Source organism: Ylistrum balloti, unplaced genomic scaffold, assembly GCF_031769215.1.
Source record: "Ylistrum balloti isolate Yb309-2 unplaced genomic scaffold, AGI_CSIRO_Ybal_v1 Utg370158, whole genome shotgun sequence".
Lineage (NCBI taxonomy): Eukaryota > Metazoa > Mollusca > Bivalvia > Pectinida > Pectinidae > Ylistrum > Ylistrum balloti.
The window spans coordinates 26,615-51,599 of record NW_026782155.1 but is presented as its reverse complement, the minus strand read 5'-3'; the positions used below and the strand labels follow the sequence as shown (position 1 = coordinate 51,599).

The 24,985-nt window shown below is 39.1% G+C and overlaps 1 protein-coding gene across 1 annotated transcript; it reads right to left on the bottom strand.

Annotated features, from left to right (window-relative positions):
- Window positions 1-7,587: 7,587 nt before the first annotated feature.
- Window positions 7,588-8,754, bottom strand: LOC132550930 (uncharacterized). The gene has a single exon (XM_060215032.1). The coding sequence runs from the start codon at window positions 8,752-8,754 to the stop codon at window positions 7,588-7,590; it is 1,167 nt and encodes a 388-aa protein (XP_060071015.1).
- Window positions 8,755-24,985: the final 16,231 nt, after the last annotated feature.

Below are 24,985 nucleotides of genomic sequence, written 5' to 3'. Positions count from 1 at the left end.
GGTGAGGCACAGGATTGAACTTACCAACGAAGTACCTTTCAAACAGAGATGTAGACGCATCCCACCATCGATGTTTGAGGAGGTGAGGAACCACCTGCACCAATTATTGGCTGCTGGAGTCATCCGCCGGTCCCACTCCCCTTGGTCATCTAACGTGGTACTAGTCAGAAAGAAAAATGGCAAATTACGTTTCTGCGTCGATTATCGTCAATTGAATGACAGGACGGTGAAGGATGCCTATGCCTTACCCCGTATTGACGAAATCCTAGACTCACTCGCAGGGAATAAGTTCTTTTCTACCATCGATATGAAGTCGGGGTATCACCAGGTTGAGATCCAACAGGAGCACAAGGAACGGACTGCCTTTACTGTGGGACCATTTGGCTTTTACGAGTACACCCGCATGCCCTTTGGACTTGCCAATGCCCCGGCTACATACCAGCGACTGATGGAAGAAGTACTGCATCAGTATCACACCAAGTATTGCTACATCTATATAGACGATGTCATAATATTCTCTGGATCTTTTGATGAGCAGCTACATCGACTTGATGCTATATTTCGGACTTTGAAGGAAAGTGGAATGAAGCTTGCGCCTGACAAGTGCTCCTTCTTTCGTCGCAGGGTGAAGTATGTTGGACACATAGTCTCGGATGATGGAATTGAGCCAGACCCAGAGAAGGTGGAGAAGATTACAGCGTGGCCAACACCCGAGAACTCGGATGAAGTCAGGAAATTTCTAGGTTTTGTTGGCTACTATCGCCGATTCATCCAGAACTTCTCTCGCATCGCCCGTCCGTTGACCATTCTGATGAACCCTGTTGAGAAGAAGAGGAAGAACTCCAGGAAGAAACCAGAGGGCCAACACCCATGGGTATGGGGAGAGGAACAGGAGGAGGCATTTCAAGCTCTTAGGACTTGTCTTGCTGGACCACCTATCGTCAGTTATCCGGATTTCACCAAGCCATTTACCCTTCACACGGATGCTTCGGGACTTGGACTAGGAGCTGTATTATACCAGGAACAGAATGGAGTCAAGCGAGTTATAGCCTATGCTAGTCGAGGATTGACGAAAGCAGAGCATCGGTACCCCACACACAAGCTGGAGTTTCTTGCTCTCAAGTGGGCTGTCACGGACAAGTTTTCGGATTACCTCGTCGCTTGCCCATTCACAGTCTATACAGATAACAATCCGTTAACATATATTCTTACCTCCGCCAAGCTGGATGCAACATCACAGCGATGGGTTGCAGCCTTGGCCGCTTATGACTTCAGCATCCTGTACAGGCCAGGTGTGATTAATGCTGATGCTGACGGGATGTCGCGTCATCCAACATTGCCCAATGAGGAGCCAGTAGTCATCTCCAAGGATATTATACAGGCTTTAAGCAAGGGCATCAACGCTACTCCTTACATCGAGACTGTTGCTGTATCAGCACAAGCACTTGGAAAAATACAAGAGACTGCAGTGTTACAGCCAGTTCAGGGATTGAGGGAAGAGCAATTACAGGACCCTTTCACAGGCTTTTGGATTCAGTGTGTGGAGTCAGGACTTAAGCCTGCCAGACATGATCTGCCATCTGCAACTGGACACCAAGCGATGTTGAAGAACTTTGAGAAGTTTAAACTCATTGATGGTGTACTTTGCCGGGATATTATAGATGATGGCACTGCAAGGAGCCAGATAGTCCTTCCAAGAACTGTCATCCCCAAAATCCTCACCATGCTACATGATGACTTCGGACACCAGGGTCGGGACAGAACACTATCACTTGTGAGGGACAGGTATTTCTGGATAGGAATGACAAAGGATGTGGAGAGATGGATCAAGGACTGTTACAGGTGTCTTCTAAGGAAAACACCGGCGAGAGTCTGCACGCCGCTAGTATCCATCAAAACTTGCCAACCTATGGAACTAGTGTGTATGGATTTTCTTTCCTTGGAAACATCGAAGGCTGGCATCGAGAACATTCTTGTCATGACAGATCATTTTACCAGATACGCCATCGCAGATGGTGGATGTATTTAGAATTTCATTTGGACACATAAAATCTCAAAGACAATTTTTTGTGTAAATGTATAGCATGACAGGCTTTTGCCCTAATGCTTGTATAATTGTTTAAGCTATCGCTTGTGGAATTGTTTTTGAATTGCTTCAAAGCAGTTTTCCTATTTCAAATAGCTTTCTCACAATCTTCATTAATCAAAGGTTTTTTTTATTGCGTTTCCTTTTGGACTTTGGTTTACATTCTTCGGCTATCTCAAAAAGTTCAGTAGTAAAGGATTCTATCGGGTCTTCTAAATGCAGGAAATCAACGGTGTTGAGAATTTTAGTACAGAGATGTCAAAATTTACTCCAATCTGCCTTATATAATTTTCAATGGGGCACATGATCGTTCTCTGTGAATCCACACTTCCTTAGAAATATTGGAAAGTGGTCACTTCCACAGAGATCGTGATGCATCATCCATTCGAAATCGAGTAACAAGGATTGGTGACATAAAGTTAAATCAAGGTGCGAGAATGTTCTGGAAGAGGGATGCCAATAAAATGGAGATTTATTATTGTAAAGACAAAGGTTATTTTCCAATGTAAATTTTTCAATTTTTGTTTCTCTGCCATTAGTATACGGTAAACCACACAGCGATCCAAAAAGAAATAACATTAAACAAACCAAAAGATAAAAGACAAATGTTAAAAATCTAAAATGGGTATGTTAACACAAAAGATTAAAATGGTATGTCATAGTCTATTATATAGACCAACATATTTCAGGTAATGTAGAATTTTACAAATCTCGACAGTTTCGAAAGGGATTTTAGACATGTAATGTTACGAGTGTAAGATTAACAGCAGTTGCCTGGAGGTCTGTATTTAATGTTATATTTCTGTGAGGAACTTGGTTGTCAACCAGGATAGCAACTCCACCGGTTGCTTTCTTGTAAACAGGACCGAAGCAGTTAAACAAAGAATATTTTCTGAAACTGTAACGGTTCTGGTGAGCGTTTCTTGGAGATAGATTACACTAGGGTTACATTCTTGCGACAGTCGAAAGAATTCCATCAATATTGGATCAAAGACCACTACAATTCAATTGGATTATTGTATCCATTATAACTAACCAAAAAAAAAAAGAGATTAGGGGACCATTGACAATTAGCCAGACTTCTTATTTAACCTAAGGTGGTTTGACATCTTTAATAGAGATCTTGGAGGATCTGGAAGTAGCTACCTGGTACTCTATATCCCCAGAGAACCGAATTTGTTGAAGGTGTGAATTGGGTACTCGAAGCCTTTTTTTCCTTCTGAGGAAATTTAAATTTTCTGCTTGGGCTGATTTTGGAGTGCTGGGAGCAGGTTTTGGGGATTGAGGGTTTTCATTGTGTTTTGATGGTGATTATGGTGGTCGCGATGACTGTGTTGAAGAAATCTTTGATGTAGCAGGCTGAAGGCCAGAAAGATTGTCGCACCCCATGTCAGTCTGTGTAGCTGCATGACATGTCTGTGTAGCAGCATCACGGGTCTCCGCGGTCGAAAAACCAACCCTTTCAGGACGGCATAGAATGGACCCGACACAGGTTTTTCAACAATCTTTCTTGTTTCGGGAAAAGTATACTTGACGCGAAGGATTTCTTTTTCCTTGCGCAAAGCAGAGCAAATTCTGGAATATGCTGGATGCCTTCCATCACAGTTCACACAGTGAGTTCGACTTTCACAGGCACCATCTGCCGACCCATCTTCATGGCTCACAATTCCACATTTAGCACAAACTTTCTGTTTTTTACAGTTTTCCGAACAATGACAAAATTTCTGGCAACCAAAGCGTCACAGTGGATTTGGGATGTAAACATCCAAAACCATCACTCTCGAAGCCAACTGTTACACGTTTCGGTAAAATTGGGTTGTTAAAGGTAAGAATGAAAATATTGGTGTCATGGATACTGCCATCTCGCTTCACCCTGATCCGTTAAACGTGGTTGACCTTCTGTTTTTCCTTTAAGTAACAGAGTGTTCTCCTCACTCTCCCTGAAGAAATGGACAGCGTATAACTCCTTTTGTTGTGTTCAGGGTGGAATGACGGACAACCTGCACAGCCATCTCGATAAACTTTGTCATTCGTAAGAGGATCTAGGCCTGTTGCTGGCGGATACCCTCTACAAAATGTTCGCCAGATCACATTTTTTTCCAACTCTTTAGAGTACCGCATGTTGACTGGATAGTCTTTTCAATTACGAATGGTGAAACGATGACATTGGTTTATCCCTTTCAAACAATCGTATGACGATGGACTGGTTGAAATCATGGTCATCCTCCGAGTCTGATGATAAAAGACAAGGTCGTTTAGTTTTGAGTTTTTTGTGCCCATAGTTTGGCGTATATATTTTCATAATCGTGCTCCTCGCCCACTTATACCCTGCGGATAGGGGTTAGAATATATCCGCTGTGTCCTACTGCATGTGGTAAAAGTCCACCAAAAGGGACAAGCTGTCTGTCGTTGGTTGCGTCCCGTTAGTACTGGGAGAAAGATCCTGGTGGTCGAGTGGTTGTTACGTGGTTTGCGCTTTATTCTCAAGCATTATCACATGGCCTCCCCCTAATACATCGCTTTGGCCTCTATCTCAGTAAGACGGGTAATCATTGTGGTCCTCAATGATTAATCGGCTGGTCATACCAAGCCCTGGGTCAACTATATGTCCTAAGTGTTTCGTTTTTCCTTTTTATTTTACTCAACCGCATACCTATCTATTTTTGTAGCTTTTATTTTACAGTTGTATCCCAGAAGGCGGTGACTTAAGGATCAATCAAGAGAGTTCTATTCTTTCGAGTATACGACCTGTGTATCCTTGGCACTCGTTTACCGGAGATCCGTACCGTTAGTGGTGTTCCCTTGTTGGGCTCCGAGGTGGGTGATGAGCACGGTTAATGAAAATCTATACACCTAACTATGGGCACAAAAACAAAAAACAAAACGACATTGTCTTTCATCATCAGACTCCGAAGATGACCATGATTTCAACCAGTTCATCGTCATACGATCGTAGGAAAAGGATAAAACAATATCATCCGTTTCACCATTTGTTATTGAAAAAACAATCCTATCGACATGCGGTACTCAAAAGAGTGTTAAAAAACTACGGTCTGGCGAACTCCTTGTAGAAGTTATCCGCCAGCAACAGGCCAGAACTTCTCAGGAATGACAAAGTTTTTCGAAACAGCTGTACAGGTTGTCGCTCACTCCTCCCTGAACAGATCAAAGGGCGTTATACACTGTCCATCTCTTCAGGGAGAGAGCGAGGAGAACATCCTCAGTTATTTCAAGTAAAAACAACAAAGTCAACCATGTTAAACGAATCGGGGTGAAGCGAGATGGCAGCATCCGTAACATCAACACTTTCGTTCTTACTTTTAACACCCCGATTTTACCAAAACGTGTCAAGGTTGGCTTCGAAAGCATTAGTGTGGATGTTTACATCCCAAATTAACTGCGATGTTTTGGTTGTCAGAAATCTGGTCATCATTCTGGTAACTGCAAGAAACAGAAAGTTTGTGCAAAGTGCAAAATGTAGAGTTGTAGGCCACGAAGACGGGTCGGTAAATGGTGCTTGTGATGGTCGAGCTCACTGTACGAAGTGTGGTTGAAGGCATCCATCATATTCAAGATATTGCCCTGCTTGGCACATGGGAAAACAGATCCTCCGCGTCAAGTACACAAACAACATTACTATCCCCGAAGCAAGAAAGATTGTTGAAATACCTATGTCGGGTCCATCCTATGCCAGTCGTGAAAAGGTTGGTATTGCGACCGTGGAGACCCGTGATGCTGCTTCACAATCATGTGATACAGCTACACAGACTGACATGGCGTGCGACAATCTTTCTGGCCTTCGGCCTGCTACATCAAAGCTTTCTTCAACACAGTCATCGCGACCACCATAATCACCATCAAAACCTGCTCCCAGCACTCCAAAATCAGCCCAAGCAGAAAATTAAACTTTCCTCAGATAGAAGGAAAAAGGCTTTCGAGTACCCAATTCACACCTTCAACAAAATCGACTTTCTGGAGGATATGAAGTACCAGGTACCTAATTCAAAGATCTCTATCAAAGCTGTCAAACCACCTTCGGTGAAATATTGCTATCATTTTTATTATTATTACATTTTTAACGGCCCGTCAACACATAAGAGGTCATTAGGGACATCAAACGGTAAAACAAACAACGATCCAAAAGGAAATAACATTAAACAAACCAAAAGATAAAAGACAAATGTTTAAAATCTTAAATGGGTATGTTAGCACAAAAGATTAAAATGGTACGTCATAGTCTATTATATAGACCAACATCTTTCAGGTAATGTAGAATTTTACAAATCTCAACAGTTTCAGAAAGGGATTTTAGACATGTAATGTTACGATAAAAACGTTCGAGCAGACAGAAGGTCAATGCAGTCCAATATAATATGTTAAACGGTGAATGGCTCACCACATCCTACATAAATGTATGCACAAAGGATTATCTTCGCCTTTCAACAAATTTGTTTCAAAGGAAAAAATCACAGATTTTTCTTTGAAATTTAAAGTGAAATCAATTCAATTTTATTAAAAGTATATTTTAAAGTAATCGAAAAAGAAAAGGATTACAATTCATTTAATGAAACTTATTTATTTCTTTATTCTCAAAGTTTGTTCTAATTCCAATTAAAACTCTTCTACAATTAGCTCAAAGTGACGCTGTATCTAGTTAAGCTTTAAAGAAAATAACTCGGTAGATTCTTAGAATAAGACATCCCTACTTATATAATTTTTCTGAGAACATACAATACAAATAGTATGGTGTAGTCCTGTTTGTCCCAAAAGTGGTAACACAGGTGAAAAATAATTTGGGACAAACAGGAATTGTGTATGTAAGCCAGTAATGGCAAAGAAAACAACAGGTAATTATGCTCATTAGACATTTTATTTGAAATACAGGTACCAGGTGAAATCCAGGTAAATCCAGGTGAATAAGTCATTACAAGCATAGCACAAATTAGATAGTCTCCATTACTCAACACTTACACATCCATTGCACTATTTGTTACTTTAAAATGGTCATAATAAGCACTGAAAAATATTTGTTTTAAATCAAATAGCATGTACATTTTTAGCCTATATAAGTTATATAATAGCCTATATAAGTTATATAATAGCCTATATAAGTTATATAATAGCCTATATAAGTTATATAATGTTGACAATAACTATGTTTTAAACCATATTGATATATCATAACAACACATTTACAAGATATATACAAATAGTATTTCTGTTCCATATTGTTTCCAATTAATAAAAAATCTTAGCACTAATGTCACTTTAAGAAGAGGCAGCTTTTATAAACACTAATACACTATTTTTTGTTACTGTAAAATGGTTCCAATAAGCACTGTTCTCTTTGTACACTATAAGGTGATTCCATTTTGTATCACACTTGAACACTACAAGATAATTCCATTTAGCACGAAGACACACTAAACACTGTAAGATGGTCCATTAAACACTTTGAGATAGTTCTAAGAATAACACTGTTGGATATATTCACAGTTTTATCACTCCATATGCAATAGATATGTGGCTCTGTCTCCATAATTGATGAAGTTGATCTCGTCGTTCTGTAGGAGAGTCTTCAATTGGATCAGGCGGTCATCCAGGTTCCAATAGCGTCGTCTCTTTAGCACAGGTAAACCTCCAGCAGCACGTTGAATCCGGTTGATGTCATTGGCAGCTTGGATGTCTTTCAGTACACGGATGAACAGATAGATGTTTGGGTGCGCATGTGGAATCCTCTTCTTGAGTTTGCTGTGCCATCCTTCAAGATTGTTGGTAGTCCTCGGCCCGTCGTTGTCGAAGTGGTTCCAAACATGTCGGTCTCCTTCTATCCATTGGGTTGTGACATAGTCGGTGAATGGTGTTGTATCCACTGGTAGGTCGACATCTTCAAGGTCATCCATTGCGTTGAACCAGTAGTCCTCAATGCGTTGTGGAGGTATAAGTGGGAGAACAGCTGCATGTCTAACAAGTCTGTGGATATCCTCGTTGTCTCTGTAGTAGGTATGGAGTCCGAGTTGTTGCGTCTTTCTCCAAATGCACTGCGTGAAGTGGAAGAAGCACCCTTTCACTGTAATTCCCTGGGATATGGATTTGGCGGCGTTCTGGGCGGCAGATTCAAAGTCCATGAATATCACTGTCGGGTTCAGTTGAAGTTGTCGTTCTTTCATTGTAGACTTCTCCAAGAATCTGGTGTAAAGGAGCTGTGACTTCCCTGGTAAGAGTGTAAATACAAGTGGGTGCATCTGGTTGTCTATCATGGCATGGATGGTGTATAGTTGACTGAAGAACCTCGGACAAGTGTAGAATGTTCCGTCGCAATACAGAGTGGTAGCTGTTGACAGGATCTCTAGGTTACTGGTAGTGGCAAAGGCTAAAATCCTCGAGTTGTCTCTGTTGTCATCGAATAGTACAAACTGGTCCCCTGTGTTGGTGAGCGTCCATTCGTTCTCTAGTGTGATATCTGCCACTGAAGTCGGTAGTTTGGGTAGTAGCTTCGCTCTGCTGTGGTAGAGGGATGTCTTGCAGGAGGGATAGGTTGGTATCTGTTCCACCATTCGTCGTTTGTCATCTGTCCAATCTAATGTCTGTAAGTGGGCGATTTCTTCGTCGTAGATGGCGGGTACGGCTTTAAGTTCTTCTCTGCATCTCTTCTTTATACTATTCATGACCTTCTTTACTTCTACTTGAAATCGGTTGGGTCACTGGAATGTCATCTCTGGTGTTGATGGTTGCTGGACAGTCTCTAATGCAGCATCTCCAATAGGTTGTATCTCGGTAGTTGTTCTTCACTATATAACTAAATCCGGCTTGATGTAGAGTCCGACCACCACGCTTGTTGGTTGTGAATTCAACTTGAACTTGGTAGTTTGCCATAGTTGCAACGATAATGTCCATTTTCAACTCTTGTGATATATATGTACTTCCGTTAAGCTTGGGTATTCACTATTTCCACTCAGCAGGATGACATGTATCTTGGGTATTCATCTCAAACTCACTTTGGTGTTAACTGTTCATATTCAAATCTTTCATAGTTGTTCTCTTAATTACTCATTTAAAAACCTTCATTGTCTTAATTGGTTTTTATGAGATCCATGATATGTATTTTCTTAATTAATCTTTAAAATAGATTAATTATGAGTTTGAGTTCAGAATAAGTTTCTATAAAATAATGATCACAAACCCATTTAATAGTACGATAATTTCAGATGAAATGTTTAAGAGAAAACAAAATGCTTAAAATAATATTATCTATCTGTTTATTATTTTTTTTTAACTGAAATACACACACATATCACATTTTTTACAAAATACCACATACTAATTTACCTGTATGAATTTTGGGACAACTTCCTTTACCTGTTAAAACAACACTGCAGTACCTTACTGTTATAACAACACACAGGATTTCGGGACAAACAGGATTTATAAATTTTCAGTTTTGGGACAAACAGGATTAAACCAATAGTATTACCAGACTAATTGCTCAAAACATCTTTCTTTTATGTTCTCACTCAACAAAATGTCTTTGTACTGGAGTCATATCAAACAACATATTGTCCAAGATACATTAGCAAATGCCATTGAGTAAATACGGTCAGCGCTACATATGCATAGTTGACGTAACAATTCAGATTATTAGAGCTTTAGGTGTCAAACCCACGCGATCACTTTCCCAAATCCCGATCAGGGTCCGACTAATCAAAAGCCTGTAAATTCTGTAATCCGAATGAACTGACCAATCAAAAACTCACGTGGTCAAGACAGTAAGTTTGAACTTATGCATTACTGTCCGAAGTCTTCAATTACAGATCTGCAACAAGAAACCCCAAATATCAACATAATATATGTATGTGTAAGGTATTATGTTCTTTTCACATAACGTAATGTGCCCCACTGGACCGAAAGACGATTAACAGGATTGGACAGAATCGGGCGGTTTATATGTAGAATTTGGGCATTAAATTGTTTTCAACATAATTATTATAGTGTTAAATGATCTCAGTTAAAATACTATCATTTCATATTGATCAAAAACGGCCAAAAAGATATTGTCTTCTTTCCACATAACGTAATGTGCCGCACTGAACCGAAAGACGATTTGCAGGATTGGGCAGAATCGGGCAGTTTATATGTAGAATTTGGGCATTTAATTGTTTTTAGTGTAATTATTGTGGTGTTAAATGATCTCAGTTAAAATATCATAATTTCATATTGACAAAAAAAAACGGCTAAAAAAGATATGTTCTTTTCACATAACGTAATGTGCCCCACTGGACCGAAAGACGATGGACAGGATCGGGCAGAATCGGGTATAGTGCCATTTCAATACCATCATACGTGAAACATTATGATTTGTAGATTCATACTATAATTATTAAATATATCATGGAAAATTGATAATACTTTTTTGTGCTGGATTAACAAGTTTGGTAATCCCCCGAACCCCATCCCCCACAATAGCAGGGAATAGTAACTATACTTGGTAATAATGTTGTCGGCAGTATGTAAAATAAGTCGGGGATATTTTCCTTTGTTTTATCCTTTACTGATATAATGTAGAAAGCAATCTGATATGGTGATAATGTCCTGATAATACTGCTTATAAAGTAACATTATCTGGAATATATCACCGCATTGCCCAGGTCTCTGGATCGTGGATCCTGCTTCTATGGAGACCATTTTTTTTGGTGTGTGTGTGTGTGTGTTTTTTTTTTTTTTTATGTCTATCTGTACCTAAACAACACTCTACAAATGTCATGATAATACTTTGCTAGTCCTTTGACACTGAAGTGGACAAGGTCTGTCGCATATATCGCTGGATATGGAATGCTCATGTTTACTACCCTGTCCTTGAACACCTTGAATAATTTCCTGTCCACTGATGACTGCTGGCGTTTGAAATGTTGCATGGATAAGACACCCCTGAATTTACCCCGCGCCACAATTTCCTGAATTAGAACTGTCTTCACGCCTGACGCTTCCTTAACATATACTAAAAGCTTGAGACTGTCTCCGATATCTGCTGGATATGAGTCGGTTGAAATGTCATTCCCTCCCAAGCAAACAAACACAACGTCAGCCTTAAAATCTAATAGTTCATCAAGGCACTTCCTAAATCTTGGCAGAGAAAACACTTTATTAGCCACCATGTCACCTTCACCAAAAAAACGTACTGTCCCTTCAAACTCAAACGACCCTCGCAAAATCTGCTACGACGTGCAATGTAGCTACTTCCAAATAACGCTATTCTCAACATGACTTCAGTTGTAATTGTGATAAGTATTAAAATCCGTGTTAGACCTAGTATTTGAAATGTGTGGGCTTATACAGCTTTGTTTCTGTGTTAGTTTTGTTGAGTTTTCCCCTCCTTTTTTCCTATTTGTTTACTTTTGTTTTTAATTACAAATACCTATATGTTGGGTTATTTTTCACAGTTTAAAATTGTAAATGGAGGAGTGTCACAAGGCTCAGTTCTTGGTCATCTATTATTTCTTCTCTACATATATTATATTACCTCAAACATAACCACTAATATTTAACTATTTGCTGATGGCACATCCCTATACATAATCATAGATGACAACCCAGCACAGGCAACACAATCTCTTAACGCAGATCTTTCTAATATAGGTGAATGGGCTAAAATCTGGGATATTAACTTTAATGCTTATAAAACTAACTGTCCTCTTTTCCAGGAAACAGAATATCTCCCATCCCCCACTTTTCTTTCAAAACAGCCAAATAACGGAACAGTCATCACACCAACACTTAGGGCTTACTCTTCAGGAAGATGCAACATGGAAACAACACATTCAAAATATGCATAAAAAAGCAGACAATAGACTCAACATTCTTCGTTATATTAAAAACACTGTAAGTAGAAAATCATTAATTAAAATTTATACAGCATTTATTAGACCTATTATGGAATATGCAGATATATGGGACAATTGTACACAATACGAAAACAATCTTTTAGAATCAATTCAATTAGAAGCTGCAAGAATTATCACAGGTATAAGATCAAGGACATCACATGAAAAATTATATAAAGTACTGGGTTGGGAAACTAGATGTAAGAAGACAAAATCACAAACACATAATGATGTACAAAATTATACATTGTTCCCTTCAAAAATCGGAGCATGAAAGATCTCAGAAGATCAATCATTTCTGAGTGAAGTATATGAACTAAAGGATCCTCTCTCTGAAACAACCTAAAAAACCAATCACACAGAGTAGATAGGCTAAGCAAGAAGTTGATCCGAACCAGAGCTGTGGGAGACTTCAGCATAAGGCAGATCCTATTGTACCTGGCGTTAGTCTCACTAAAATGAAATACATCTAAGAGCAACAAATACCTACACACATATCACGGAAGAATAGCCTATTTACTTCAAAAGTTGTTGCAATACACATCTCAAAGGGCCTGTTTCCAGTAATGTTAATTCTCCATAGGAGCCTGCCCCCGTATAATTTCTTATCTAGCTCAACTACTGTTTTTTTCTTTTCCGAAAAATAATTTTATACCTTTCCGACACCCAGATTTCATAATTTCAGTGAAAATGTATTTCTATAAAGTTGTCAATTTCAGCATCAAAGACATAAGTACATAAATAAAAGAAGGTTATCTCGAAATTGTAATTCGCAACATAGTATAAATTTCTTTTGATAAATATTTCCAAAACATCGTTTTTATTCATAAAACATAAAAAAAATATTCTCGGATGAAAATGCACTTGCAGAGACACAATTATGAAAAAAATGCCATAAATTTGCAATTTTCTCCTGTTATATAGTTTTGGATGCAAATTTCCATCAGAAAATCGGATAGAGCTTTACTTGTTTTATATGTGTACCAAAAATCAGTTAATTCCATGTGGTGGAACGTTCTCATATCGCCGCCTGAATGTGGTTGTAAATTGAAAGAAAAGGGGAAATGAGTAATAACCTTGTCTGAAACCCTATTATATAGCTTATTATATACAAACTTTTATATTGAATATCAGAGCGGATATTTTCATGACAGTTTTATGATGTGTAACGACTAAATAAATAGTATCGATATAAAGATTTACACCGAGGACACCCTGATACATGAATACTGTTCTATCCCAAGCTGTCCTCTTCTGAATTTTCTGATCGTGTGGCCTTGTACATTTATCCGTATCTTCTTGTCTTTGTCTATACGTTTACGAAATCATTCACTCGACGCTAGCTATTCTTGTCTCAATTTCCTTGTTTTATTGTCCCATCTCCAAAGCGTTGTGGCTCTGTCAGGGTTGGGACCCTGACTTGTCTCACTTTCTTTGTGCCTGCCGACCACGCCACATCGAATAAATAGATTATCCATATGAAATACTTTATTTTGTTCTAAGTAATCAATCAATTCTGCGCTTCTTGGAGGTATTGAATGTGATTTATTATATTGTCTTGTTATTTTGTGTAATTAATTGTTCGTTATTTATCACACATTTTCGCATAATTGTACCAAACTACTAAGTATTAGCTGTTTACAGCAATCATCGGTGGCTTGCTATTTTGTTTCTTTATCGACGCTTCATAAACCAATCGTTATTGTTTCAAGATGGAGGGTAAATGTGTTGGAGAAGAGTGTCAAGTATACTTCAAGAAACGTAGTGGCAATAAGAACAGAAGTGCACGCAATGTAAATAGTCAACAATATAAATGGCTCCTAGATACGCTGGTGCAACAAGGATTGATGTCTGCAAAGGAACAAGCATTTATTTGCCAGAAGTGCTACATGAAGTATCTTCGGAACAAAAATCAGCCTGAACCTGAACCCGAGCAGAACCAGGAAACGGAGGAAGAAGACGACTCCCCGTCCCATATCCTGCCGTTGCTGACCCTTCATGATCTTTTGAATGGATCATCTTCACACAAAAAATGCTCTGTCTTGTTACCTTTCCAAAAAATGGAACAAAATCATCAGTCTTACCAAAACGTGCAAGACATCACCTGATCTATTCACACAAACTGTGGTGTCCCACCTCATCCCGCGTCTGCTCCATTCATTGCATATGTCGAAAGTATGTTTGGGGCTCGATATGAAAGATCCCCGTTACCATGTGACTAACCAAACTTATAAATATAGGTATTATACAATCGCCCGTAGCTATGAACACTCCCGTAAATGCGAAAACCAACCAAAATCATAAGGAACACGTTTTGTTTGTTGTTCTGTCTATTTGTCAGCCAATGTCTTCAACCACGGGGACTTGTGAAGTAGCCATCTTGGATTTTTTTTATGAAAAAGTGTTTTTCTCACTTTTTTTCATATCTGTGTACATATTCTCAACATACCAAGCAAATACTCTCGTTTGTTTTGTTAATTATCTAAAGAAAGTCGAAAATCGGCAATTCAACCATAGGCTAATTCAACCCAACATTTGAAAATGTTCCACCACTTACATTTTGATGATTTTTCCTCTCATCAATAGCATATTAAGTACTATTTAATAGGATAAAAATTGGTTTGCATCCAACGCCCATAAAAGGGTGTATTCTCTAAAAAACACAGTTTTTGTGTCTAAAATGTTATTATCGAAAATGGCATTTTTGAGATTGTTTCTTCTATAAAACAGCCAAATGGCGCGATGGAAACATGATTTTTTGTCACAATCATGCCATGAATGTATTCTTTACGGTGACTATCATTTGATTAGATTTTCATTAATATTTTACATAACATGTACATTTTATCAACACTTAGACAGCTTCTGAAAGGTACAACTTTGAGGAGCCATAAAAAACAACCAAGTGACCTAAATCTTTATACTTTATAGATTTGTGACTACAACGGCATGGGCAATGCACCACCAACAGGAAATTTGAATCGGAGAAGGGGCCGTTTTGGAAACTGGCCCTTAAGACATTGGTGAAAAATAGACAAAAAGGATCAATATATACAGAAATGGTTCGATGATATATTTAACTCAACTAGAGGGCAAACATATTCCATTTTACACAATATTTGAAAAAGAAAATATCTAAAGATAGGAAATAATGTGCAAGATTCGTTCTTCAAATTTTCACTCACTGACCTGTAGAAACAGGACGATGGTTAGATATTCCTCGTCCAGAGAGAACCTGTACTTAATGTAACACCGACATTGGAGTTGAATTTCACTGTCTATTTAAATGCCAAAATGAATCAGTAAAATGTTTAAGAGCGAAATATATATCAAAATATCATTTCAGTTCAAGTGAAATTAAAATGCAAGATCTGATTGATATATTCAATGTAAAAATCTTCACAATAAATTGTAGATTTGTAGAAAATCTAGTAGTTAATTTCCGTACCTGGTTGTGATCTTTCTCCATGCAATTATGCAAAAATGAAATATCATTATTAACAGAAATTGTTGTATTTTTGTACTTATTATCGCACGCCATGTATCATGATAATTATATGTGTGTGACCTCTTGTTACACACGTGAGTATGTCTGTCAGAATGGTTGAATATAACCCTAAACCTGTGAAAGCTTTAAACTTGATAAATATGTACATAATTACTATAATATGACTGATTAAGTGATTGAGTAATGCATGCGTACCTAAAATACGCTTTGTTAATAAAATCGTATCTTTGATGTGATCACTTCTGGTGTGTACTCAGCACGGCAAAGACATTGATTTTTATATTTTATTGGAATATGACCGTTTCGAGATAGCGTTATAGTTGCTTGACATTTATGTTAAAAAATATCACATAATATATTTTTGAATATAGAAAATGAGGTGTTGTCGACTGTATTCATGTATACATTTGTGATTGTATAACGCGGAACAATTTACTATGTGAACGTGTTGTGATGTAAACGTCATTTTATATAGTTTTCTACCAGATGTTAACCCTCTTCAGTACTACCTTAGGAAATTTTTGCCATAGTCATATACTTCAGTAATTGCATTTCGCTTATCTCCACATGATCTTCGTATGTGAAGAGGTAGAAATGAAAGAATATGTCAAAAATGTAATTTGAGAGATATTGAAGATGATTTTTTTTCTTGTTTGTCCTCTTAATAATGTTCTAAGAACTCATTATATTGATAACTATTATAAAGTATATCCATCTATTTTCAAACTATTGAATTTTCTCTCTGTTAAAAATATAAGAAGGAAATAAGTAACATAGCAAAATTACCAGAATTTTGTGGTTGCAGCTTCTAAGGTTAGATCAAAATGTCCATGCAAATCTTATTGTCCATCCTCTATAATATGTCTATATCACTGTAATCACTGTTGTATTATGATGAAATATTATTGTACTGTAATGGTTGGTTGGTGGGAGATAGGTAAAACAAGCTTACATTACAAGGTAATGTTGACTGTACTCAAAAGGTTTCAACCTGTAATTTTAGAGGATTATGTTCCTGCCAAAATCGGAGCGGATGGAAATTGCTTGTATAGGGCGTTGTCATCAGGACTGACAGGGACAGAAAATTACCATCTTATTATCCGCCTCAAAACCGCCGTAGAGCTACTGACCAACAAACATCATTACTGAGTAACTAGTCGCCATACTCCTGAACCTATTAATGACATTCGCGCCGTGACATCATCCTACATGAAGCTAGTTAGAGACGCCTGTACCATTGGAGCCTATTCAGAGCTCATTTATATGTATGCTGCTAGTGCTGCCCTGGACAGGACATTCCGGTCCTACTACCCGATGTCGACGATGACAAATATTTTTCACACCCAACCCTACAATAGAATCATAGCCGGGTGGAGTTGTAGGGAATCTCGTTCGGCGGACGTAACGGTTATGTGGACGCAGCTGCATGTACCCGACAAACATACAGACATTAGACCTAATCACTTCATAACACTTGTTCCAATTAGCGAACCCGACCATGTGGATTTGACACCACCTATATACGCACAGACAACAAAGAGAAAGCACACGAACATTAAAGGTAGAGTTGACGGTCAGGTAAACAGTCAGACGGACATTGATCAGAGTGACGAGTGGGGCGACAAAGGGCAGGTTAATAAGGATCAGAGTGACGAGGGGGCTACAAAGGACAGGATAATGAGGGTGACATTGATCAGAGTGACGAGGGAAACTTTGACGACGAGGCAGATGTTGTTTCAAAGACGGGGAGGTCGATTAGACGACAGCACTGGTCAATTTATTGCCGACATTGACGGAATCTTTAGATACTATCCCATAGGGACCTAAACAATGTGTATTATGTATCAAAAAACGACTTTGAAAAAAGACAAAACATCTAACACGTGCATTTTCTGATGATTGTGGAGTATGGGCTTCAAAATCAGGATGTTCACCAAAAATTACTAATTTAATTACTAACGACGGACATGACTTAAAGAAACTTTTTACGAGAACGATAGACGGTCAGAAGACATTCTGTAGTGAAGCTATAGTTATGGGGAAACGAACTTACATCCCACTTGTCCCCCAGCCTGCCCCCGAGGAATCAATAGAGGTGCAAAGGCAATATAGAACGCTAAAGTTTGACAATAATTACAAAAAACGTGTGACTTGGCTGGGAACGAGGGGTAGAATGAATAGTGCAAGACATTTGGCTGTTGTAGAATACTATGGCAATTAACCGGGACTGGCTCCCCATGGGAACAGCAAAACCGACACTGTAGGTTACATCAGAACGCCGACCGACGTTACGGACGATATCAATGACATGCGTAAACATGACGGTACAAAACCCCCAAAAAATTATGACAAATTAGTGAGGACACGTGACGAATTGGTGGCTCCGATATCTGTCAGACAAGTGAGAGACGGAAGAAGACGACAGCAAATACGAGACCTACTAGAACAGACTGGACAGACGTACGAACGTTTGAACATCGTTGACAATATTGTTCGTCTACAAAACCTTGTCAAAGACAACCATCCTTTTGTGAGATCGGTAAAACACTCCTCTGGGAAAACACCCAGTGTGGTACTGTACACGGACGAACAAATGACAGACATAAGACACCTTTGTTGTACTGGGTTTGACAAAACTTTCCACCTGTGGGACATGCACGTGACCGCTTCTTGTTTTAAACAATTGGCTGTGACTAGACCAGACACGAACGACGCCCTTTTGTTTATTGGACCTGTGTATATGCACGACAGTAGTGATTACGAAAGCTGAAGCATTTTTTCTCTCACCTTAAAACCAAACTGGTTGGTACTGACCTGTTGAACCTGGTGATCGGGACAGATGAAAGATCAATGGTTACGCCATTAAAGACATTTTTATTGAATCGACCCACGTGCTATGCACGAGACATTTGCGACAGAACGACATCGACAAGCTGACAAATGACAAAATAGACAAACACGACAGGAAAGTGCTAGTCGACAAACTCTTTAGCGAAAACGGGGTACTTGACAGTGACGACAATTTGTTTTGAGGAGCACTGCGACGAATTTAAAACATTGTCAAACGACAGCCCCTAAATTCGTGTTTTATATCGACAGAGGCTTGAAGGACATTCTACTCACAACAGCGAACCTGAAAGACTAAGCAAAATTGAGAAACACTGGACAAACAATAATTGCAAAAGCATAAATCACATACTTGAGCAGACAGTTGACTGGAAATGTAAGCCACTGACTGAGTTTGTACAATCAGCCCAAGACCTAGTTACTGTTCAGTATAAAGACCTGCGACGTGCATTACTGCAGACAGGACAGTACAGACTGGCAGACACCCAAAACCAGTTTGAAATGCACAGAGACGTATGGGTTAAGAAGACTACAGATGAACGAAATCGACATTACAACAGGTTATGACGTTATGTATACAAAAACAAAATACAAGTTACCTTGACTGAAGGCCAGACATTAATTCAGGGACCAAAGACACGCGGTAAGAAACCAGGACAAAGGAAACGGAAAACAGCCAGAATAACAACTACGATTAAGAGACCAAAACAAGTAATAATTGACGACTCAATGACAAAACCGTCACCATTTCCTTAACATGGGAAACCTAAAGATAGGTCGGGACGGTCGGACAAGTGAAACACATGTAATACTGACGATCAGACATTTATTTGGGGACAAGGACATGCAGTAAGAAACACCCGGAAGAAGAAGAAGAACAAAGTAATGACCGACGACGACGACATGACAAAACCGTCACCATTTCCTTATCAAGGGAAACCTAGAAATAGGTCGGGACTGTCGGACAAGTGACGACACCCTTTTGTTGCAAGCCCTGGGGGAAACAAGTTCTTAAATCATTGTAATCTATATATTTTGTTTTGGCAGCTTATTTCTTTTTTCAATATTAGTGAATAAACAAGCTTACGAGAATCCAGTGTGCAAATAGTTGTCGTTGAAGTGGTTGGCCGTGACGTCGATATATGCAGAAATTAGTTTTACATTTTGAAATGTAGGTCATTTGTACCAATCAGAAAAAAATCCATATGGCGAAACAGGACTCACATAATATTAATTTTTCTTCAAACTAACACAAGTCCAGCATATCATGTACATCACCTTATCATATCAAATGTTTTAATACATTTAGTATCCAATTCCGACTTCACTTTTCAATTCTTCACCCCTTTCAGAAGTCTCTCAGTCACATCCCTCAACCTCACAAATCTTTAAATGAAATACAAAACTTGTAAGTACTCACGCGGTCAATCACTAATCTTCCTATCTCATTAACCCATTAGGTAGCCGTATTAATTAAACTTTAAAAAAAAAATCCTTTCTAAAATTGGTCTTGTCATGTTGAAGTGGACAATGTGGGGTTCCATTTCTTTAAGCTTTGTATTGGAGATGATTGTTTGGGCATTCTCGAATCTGTGTCTACGCACCAATTACTAGTATTTTGCATTTTTCAGTTGGTAACCATGGAAATCACATGTCCGAAATCAGGATTTATTTTAACACAAATTGATCTCTCTACTATTTATGTAATTATTATGTAGTTTATAAATATACTGAGAGGAAAAAGAAAAGCAATTAGGAATTTCCAGGTCAACTGCTGGAAATAGAAGAGGGTTTTAGAATGTAATTATGGTGTAACTGGAAGATAGTTGACCACTCTGTCATTTACGAGAATTTCATTCGTGTATGTTAAATAAACTTTTCAAATTTGACGTTGATTCAAGAGTACCCCACTCAAAATGAAGTGCTTTCTGGATCCATCAATATCGTGTGTGCCCCCGCGAGCTGCAGTAACTGCACGAATTATTTTGTGCATTGAATTGATCGGGATATTAACGCTCCTCATAGGTATACGATTCCATTCCTCATTCAGCGCCAACGCCAACTGAGCGACGTTGATTGGAGGAGTCGGCCTACATCTTATCCTTCTGTAAAACTCGTCCCATAAATATTCTATTGGGGAGAGGTCACAGCTGTATCGGGGCAAGTCTAGGGTGGGGAAATTGTATGCTGCGAGATTACCACTGCAAACCCTTGATACATGCGGCCGGGCGTTGTCACTTGACGCTGCTGTACTATAGGAACAACATGCGGCGCCAAGACTTAATAATGACCACAGGAGTCTTGATACCATGCGCAATCCCTTCCCATACCATGACCGATCCTCCTCCAAAGCGGTCATTTTCTATCAATCAAGCATCTGCATAGCACTTGTGGGTACATCTACAGACACGATGTCGGCCGTCTGCCCGGTAAAGCGAAAACCTGGACTCATTGGAGATTAGGACCCTTCTCCAACGTTGCATTGGGAAGCGTCTTACGGAATGTGCGTTCAGCCATTGCATTTGTCTGGCACTTCGCTGCGCATTAAGCTGTGGTCCAACATATGGCCATCGAGGTCTTAGACCGAAGGCACGCAGTCGAGTCACTCTGTCTTTGGATAAATTGGAACATGATGACACCCAATTGTGTTCCTTGCTGTTTCTGTGACTGTCAGAAAACGATTGTGTAAGTGCGAAAGTCGCATTGCCCGATCCTGTCGACGCGTCGTCACACGAGGGCGACTGCTTCGGGGACGGTCTGCAACCCTTCCGGTGGCATGTAGTCCTTGGATTAGACGGCAAATGTTCAATGGATGGACTTCAAATTGATTAGCGACCTGATTTTGCAGGGTACCTTCCATAAGAAGTGCAATGGCACGACCCCTGTCAACTTCTGAGAGTTGTGGCATTTTTTACAGTGAACTACTGTGGATTCATTTATTTTCGTTGGGTTCAATTTTCGTTGTTTCTACAAATTAGACAGTTTCGTGGACTCATAAATTCGTGGATTTTTGATTCTCCGGGAAAAAAATAAACACGTTAGAATTTTCTCTTTTTGCTTCCAGTGGAAATTTTTTCTGTTTGTATTAAGGCTATGGTCACAGGAATTAACACTGATGACAAGAACAAAAGAACGTTTTTTTTTCAAGATGGCGTCCTGTGTTTTTATAACGCTGGTTTCTGTTTACAACAGTCTCGCATTAATATCAAACCACAAATCAGTATTTATCCTGGCGTGTAATCAATCGGTAATTATCAGAAACAATTGTTTTCAGTGGATAAACATTGTGTGCTGATCAGTCGGTGTACCGCAGCATATGAAAACACCACGCTTATCAATTGGACCATGTGTGTAAACAGGTGTGTAAACAAGATCTGCAGAAACAATTATGAAGTAAAAACACAACTCACTGTCGATAGTATAAAGAAATCACAGTGATGAACATATCATTATGTATCTTATCCATCATGTCGTTATCACAGTGGTTAAAATCCGGGAAATTGAATCTGCGAAAGCCTGACGTTCCTGGGCTACCCAACCCTTCAGAAGCACCCAGCAGGGAACAAGCCCTAACATACCAAGCCGCGAATGATGAAACGGAACCAATAATCACCAGTGGTCGTAAACGTAAACGTGGAGAATATCAGACATATGATGATGAAACGAGGGCAAAGATCGCTAGGTATTCCATAGACAACGGGGTAGCGAAGGCATCCAGAAAATTCAGTGCTGAACTTGAAAGAAAAGTTAGTGAGACAACGGTCAGGAGTATGCGCGATCAGTACGTGAAATTAAAAAAGAAAGGTGGAACTGAACTGTCAGTGTTATCCAAGTCACCTAGGGGAAATCCCCTGTTGCTAGGCGAAGAACTTGACAACCAAGTGCAAGACTGGATACGACAAGTGAGATTGAACGGTGGTGTTATCAATGTGCGAATTGTGATGGCTGCGGCAGAGGGTATCGTGACGAAATTCATGCGACGAAAGCTGCAGAGATATGGTGGACATATTGTGATAACAAAGTTCTGGGCTAGATCTCTTTTACGGAGAATGGGATTCGTGAAACGCAAGGGGACAAAAAGTGTCAAAGTTACTCCGGAGGATTTCAGTGACATTCAGCGAAAATTCTTGGAGAAAGTGAACAATGTTGTTAGTGGTAGTAACATTCCGGATTCTCTAGTCATTAACTGGGACCAAACAGGGTGTCAACTTGTGCCAGCGGGTGATTGGACAATGGACATGCGTGGTTCCCAACAAGTGTCGATCTGTGGACTTGACGACAAACGACAGATCACGTTATTGTTAGCCATAGCTAAAGATGGATCGTGTCTGACACCACAACTTATCTACGCGGGAAAAACCGACCGATGCCTACCGAAAGATGTGAATTTCCCTGAATCATGGGACATAACTCAGTCGGACTCTCACTGGAGTACCGAGGAAACAATGCTCCGTTACGTGGACAACGTTATCGCGCCATACGTCAATAAAATTCGTGAGGAGCTGCCGTTATCTCAGTGTAACCAACAGGCCGTGGCAATATTCGACGTCTACAAGGCGCATCAGGGTGCAGCACTGTTGGCCAAATTGAAAGACCATGGAATCACGCCTCTCTTTGTACCGGCATGCTGTACCGATAGACTGCAACCACTAGACCTGTCTGTTAATTATGATTACAAGGAGGAACTCAAAACACATTTCCATGAATGGTACTCTCAACAAGTGATGGCCAAGTTACGTGATCGAGAGGATGATGCAGACAATATGTGTGGAGCTGTTGTAGACTTAAAAACATCCGTACTGAAACCGATACACGCGCAGTGGGTAATTGACACGCACGAGAAAATCTCTCAGCGCCGAGATGTGATCGTACGTGGCTTCCAGAAAGCAGGACTAATATGAACTGATTAATAATCATGATATGTTTAGAATGTTCAGAATATCAGAATATTGTGGGGGAAAAACATTTAATTTCATTAATGATTCGCAATTCGTAGTTTCTCAGAAGAAAATGTTCATGGACTCCTTAGTGCTGGAATATTATGTCAAGGCGTAGCATTACACGTTTCATAAATGTTTAGGGTGTTAAAAAGTTTTGTATGATCTAGTGCTTACTTTGTTGTTGTTTTCTTCTGATTGAATATTTGAAATGCATAAACTAATTCATTATCTCATCAAATTGTGTCTGTTGTTTTTATTAATAATTATTGTGAACCTGTAGTCGGATAGAAATACGGATCCAATCTTCAATCGACAGGATGGTCCGATCAAGCCTAGTGTCCACAGTGTCGCTAACGACTGCGATCCCATTATACTTCGCATCACAATGGGTAATTACCCTTTGTTATGTTTAATAATATATAATTATATGTCGTTGACACCAATTTAGCGTATCCATGTCGAGCCTCAGACTACCCGACTCCCGACTAATTACGGGGCTTCTGTCATTACCGGTGGACGTTTCCGGTGTCTGCAAAGATTACTTGGTCAAATTCCAAAATTACTTTAGTAAGAAGTTCATATTTCGTTGTTTTTAAATTCGTGGATTTGCTCATCCACGAAAACAACGAAAATTGGACCCCCACGAAATAAAATGAATCCACAGTATTTATGCTTGAAATGTGGGAAATCAAGACGGATATGTCTGAAGATTCGCACACACAGATTTTGAACCAATCCTTTATACTGGGTTCGAAATATCGTGCTTTTGTCTCTCATTCTTTTGTACAAGCGGCGTGCACAGTTAAGCTATGTATCAGTGCTTTTATAGGGACCTAACTCAAATGCACACATTTGTCAAGTTTCAAGGGTGTACGTCAAGGATTTAATTTACAATATTAACTTTCTGCTAATTGCATTTCTTTTTCCTCTCAGTATATAAATAACCAAACTGCTTTACCTACCTCAAAACATGATCAATATTTTCAGGAAAATGCAAATCAACTGTTTCCTGCTATCTTACTTAATCCTATTTACTCTTTCAATTTCACCCCGTCCTCCCCTTCCTTACTACTATGACAGATAGGAAATACATGTGTCAGAATTATTAAAAATTATTTCATTATAATAATTTAATTTATCATATGAAGACCACACACTCTTTATGGTAAGCTATTCCAACTTTAGTTAAAGTCGTTAGAGTTATGTCCCTTGTATCTGTAGAGTTAACTCCCTTGATGTTCATTACGTCTTAGCCGTGCATTCACCATTTTGCAAGGTCAAGCTTAGGCAGCAAAGAGATCAGTGGACGTTTTAGCGAAAAAATATCTTCTTTTTATTCGATTACGACGAATATCATTGGATTAGGACGCATTTTAGTTCGCCAATACTGTTTATGTTAACAGGTTGCAACCGTGGTTTGTATTGAAATAGATGTCGTTCGATTTTAATCTCTATTGTATGCAGCGTATTGAGCTCTACAAGATTATGAATTAATGGCGGGGCGGTCGTTCCACGTGGTTTCACGTCGGAAGCTATCGCGCTGTTTAGCTGTATCTCTTGATATGATGTAGGATAACCGTCATATATCTTTATCAGAGATATTTTTTTTTATAATTTTGATACATGTATATGCATATATTGTTTTTGTTCCCATGTGGTTCATGTTAACTTAGATACCGTCACGCCTGTTGTAGGAGACACTGTCACATTGTTAATTTCAGGGAAT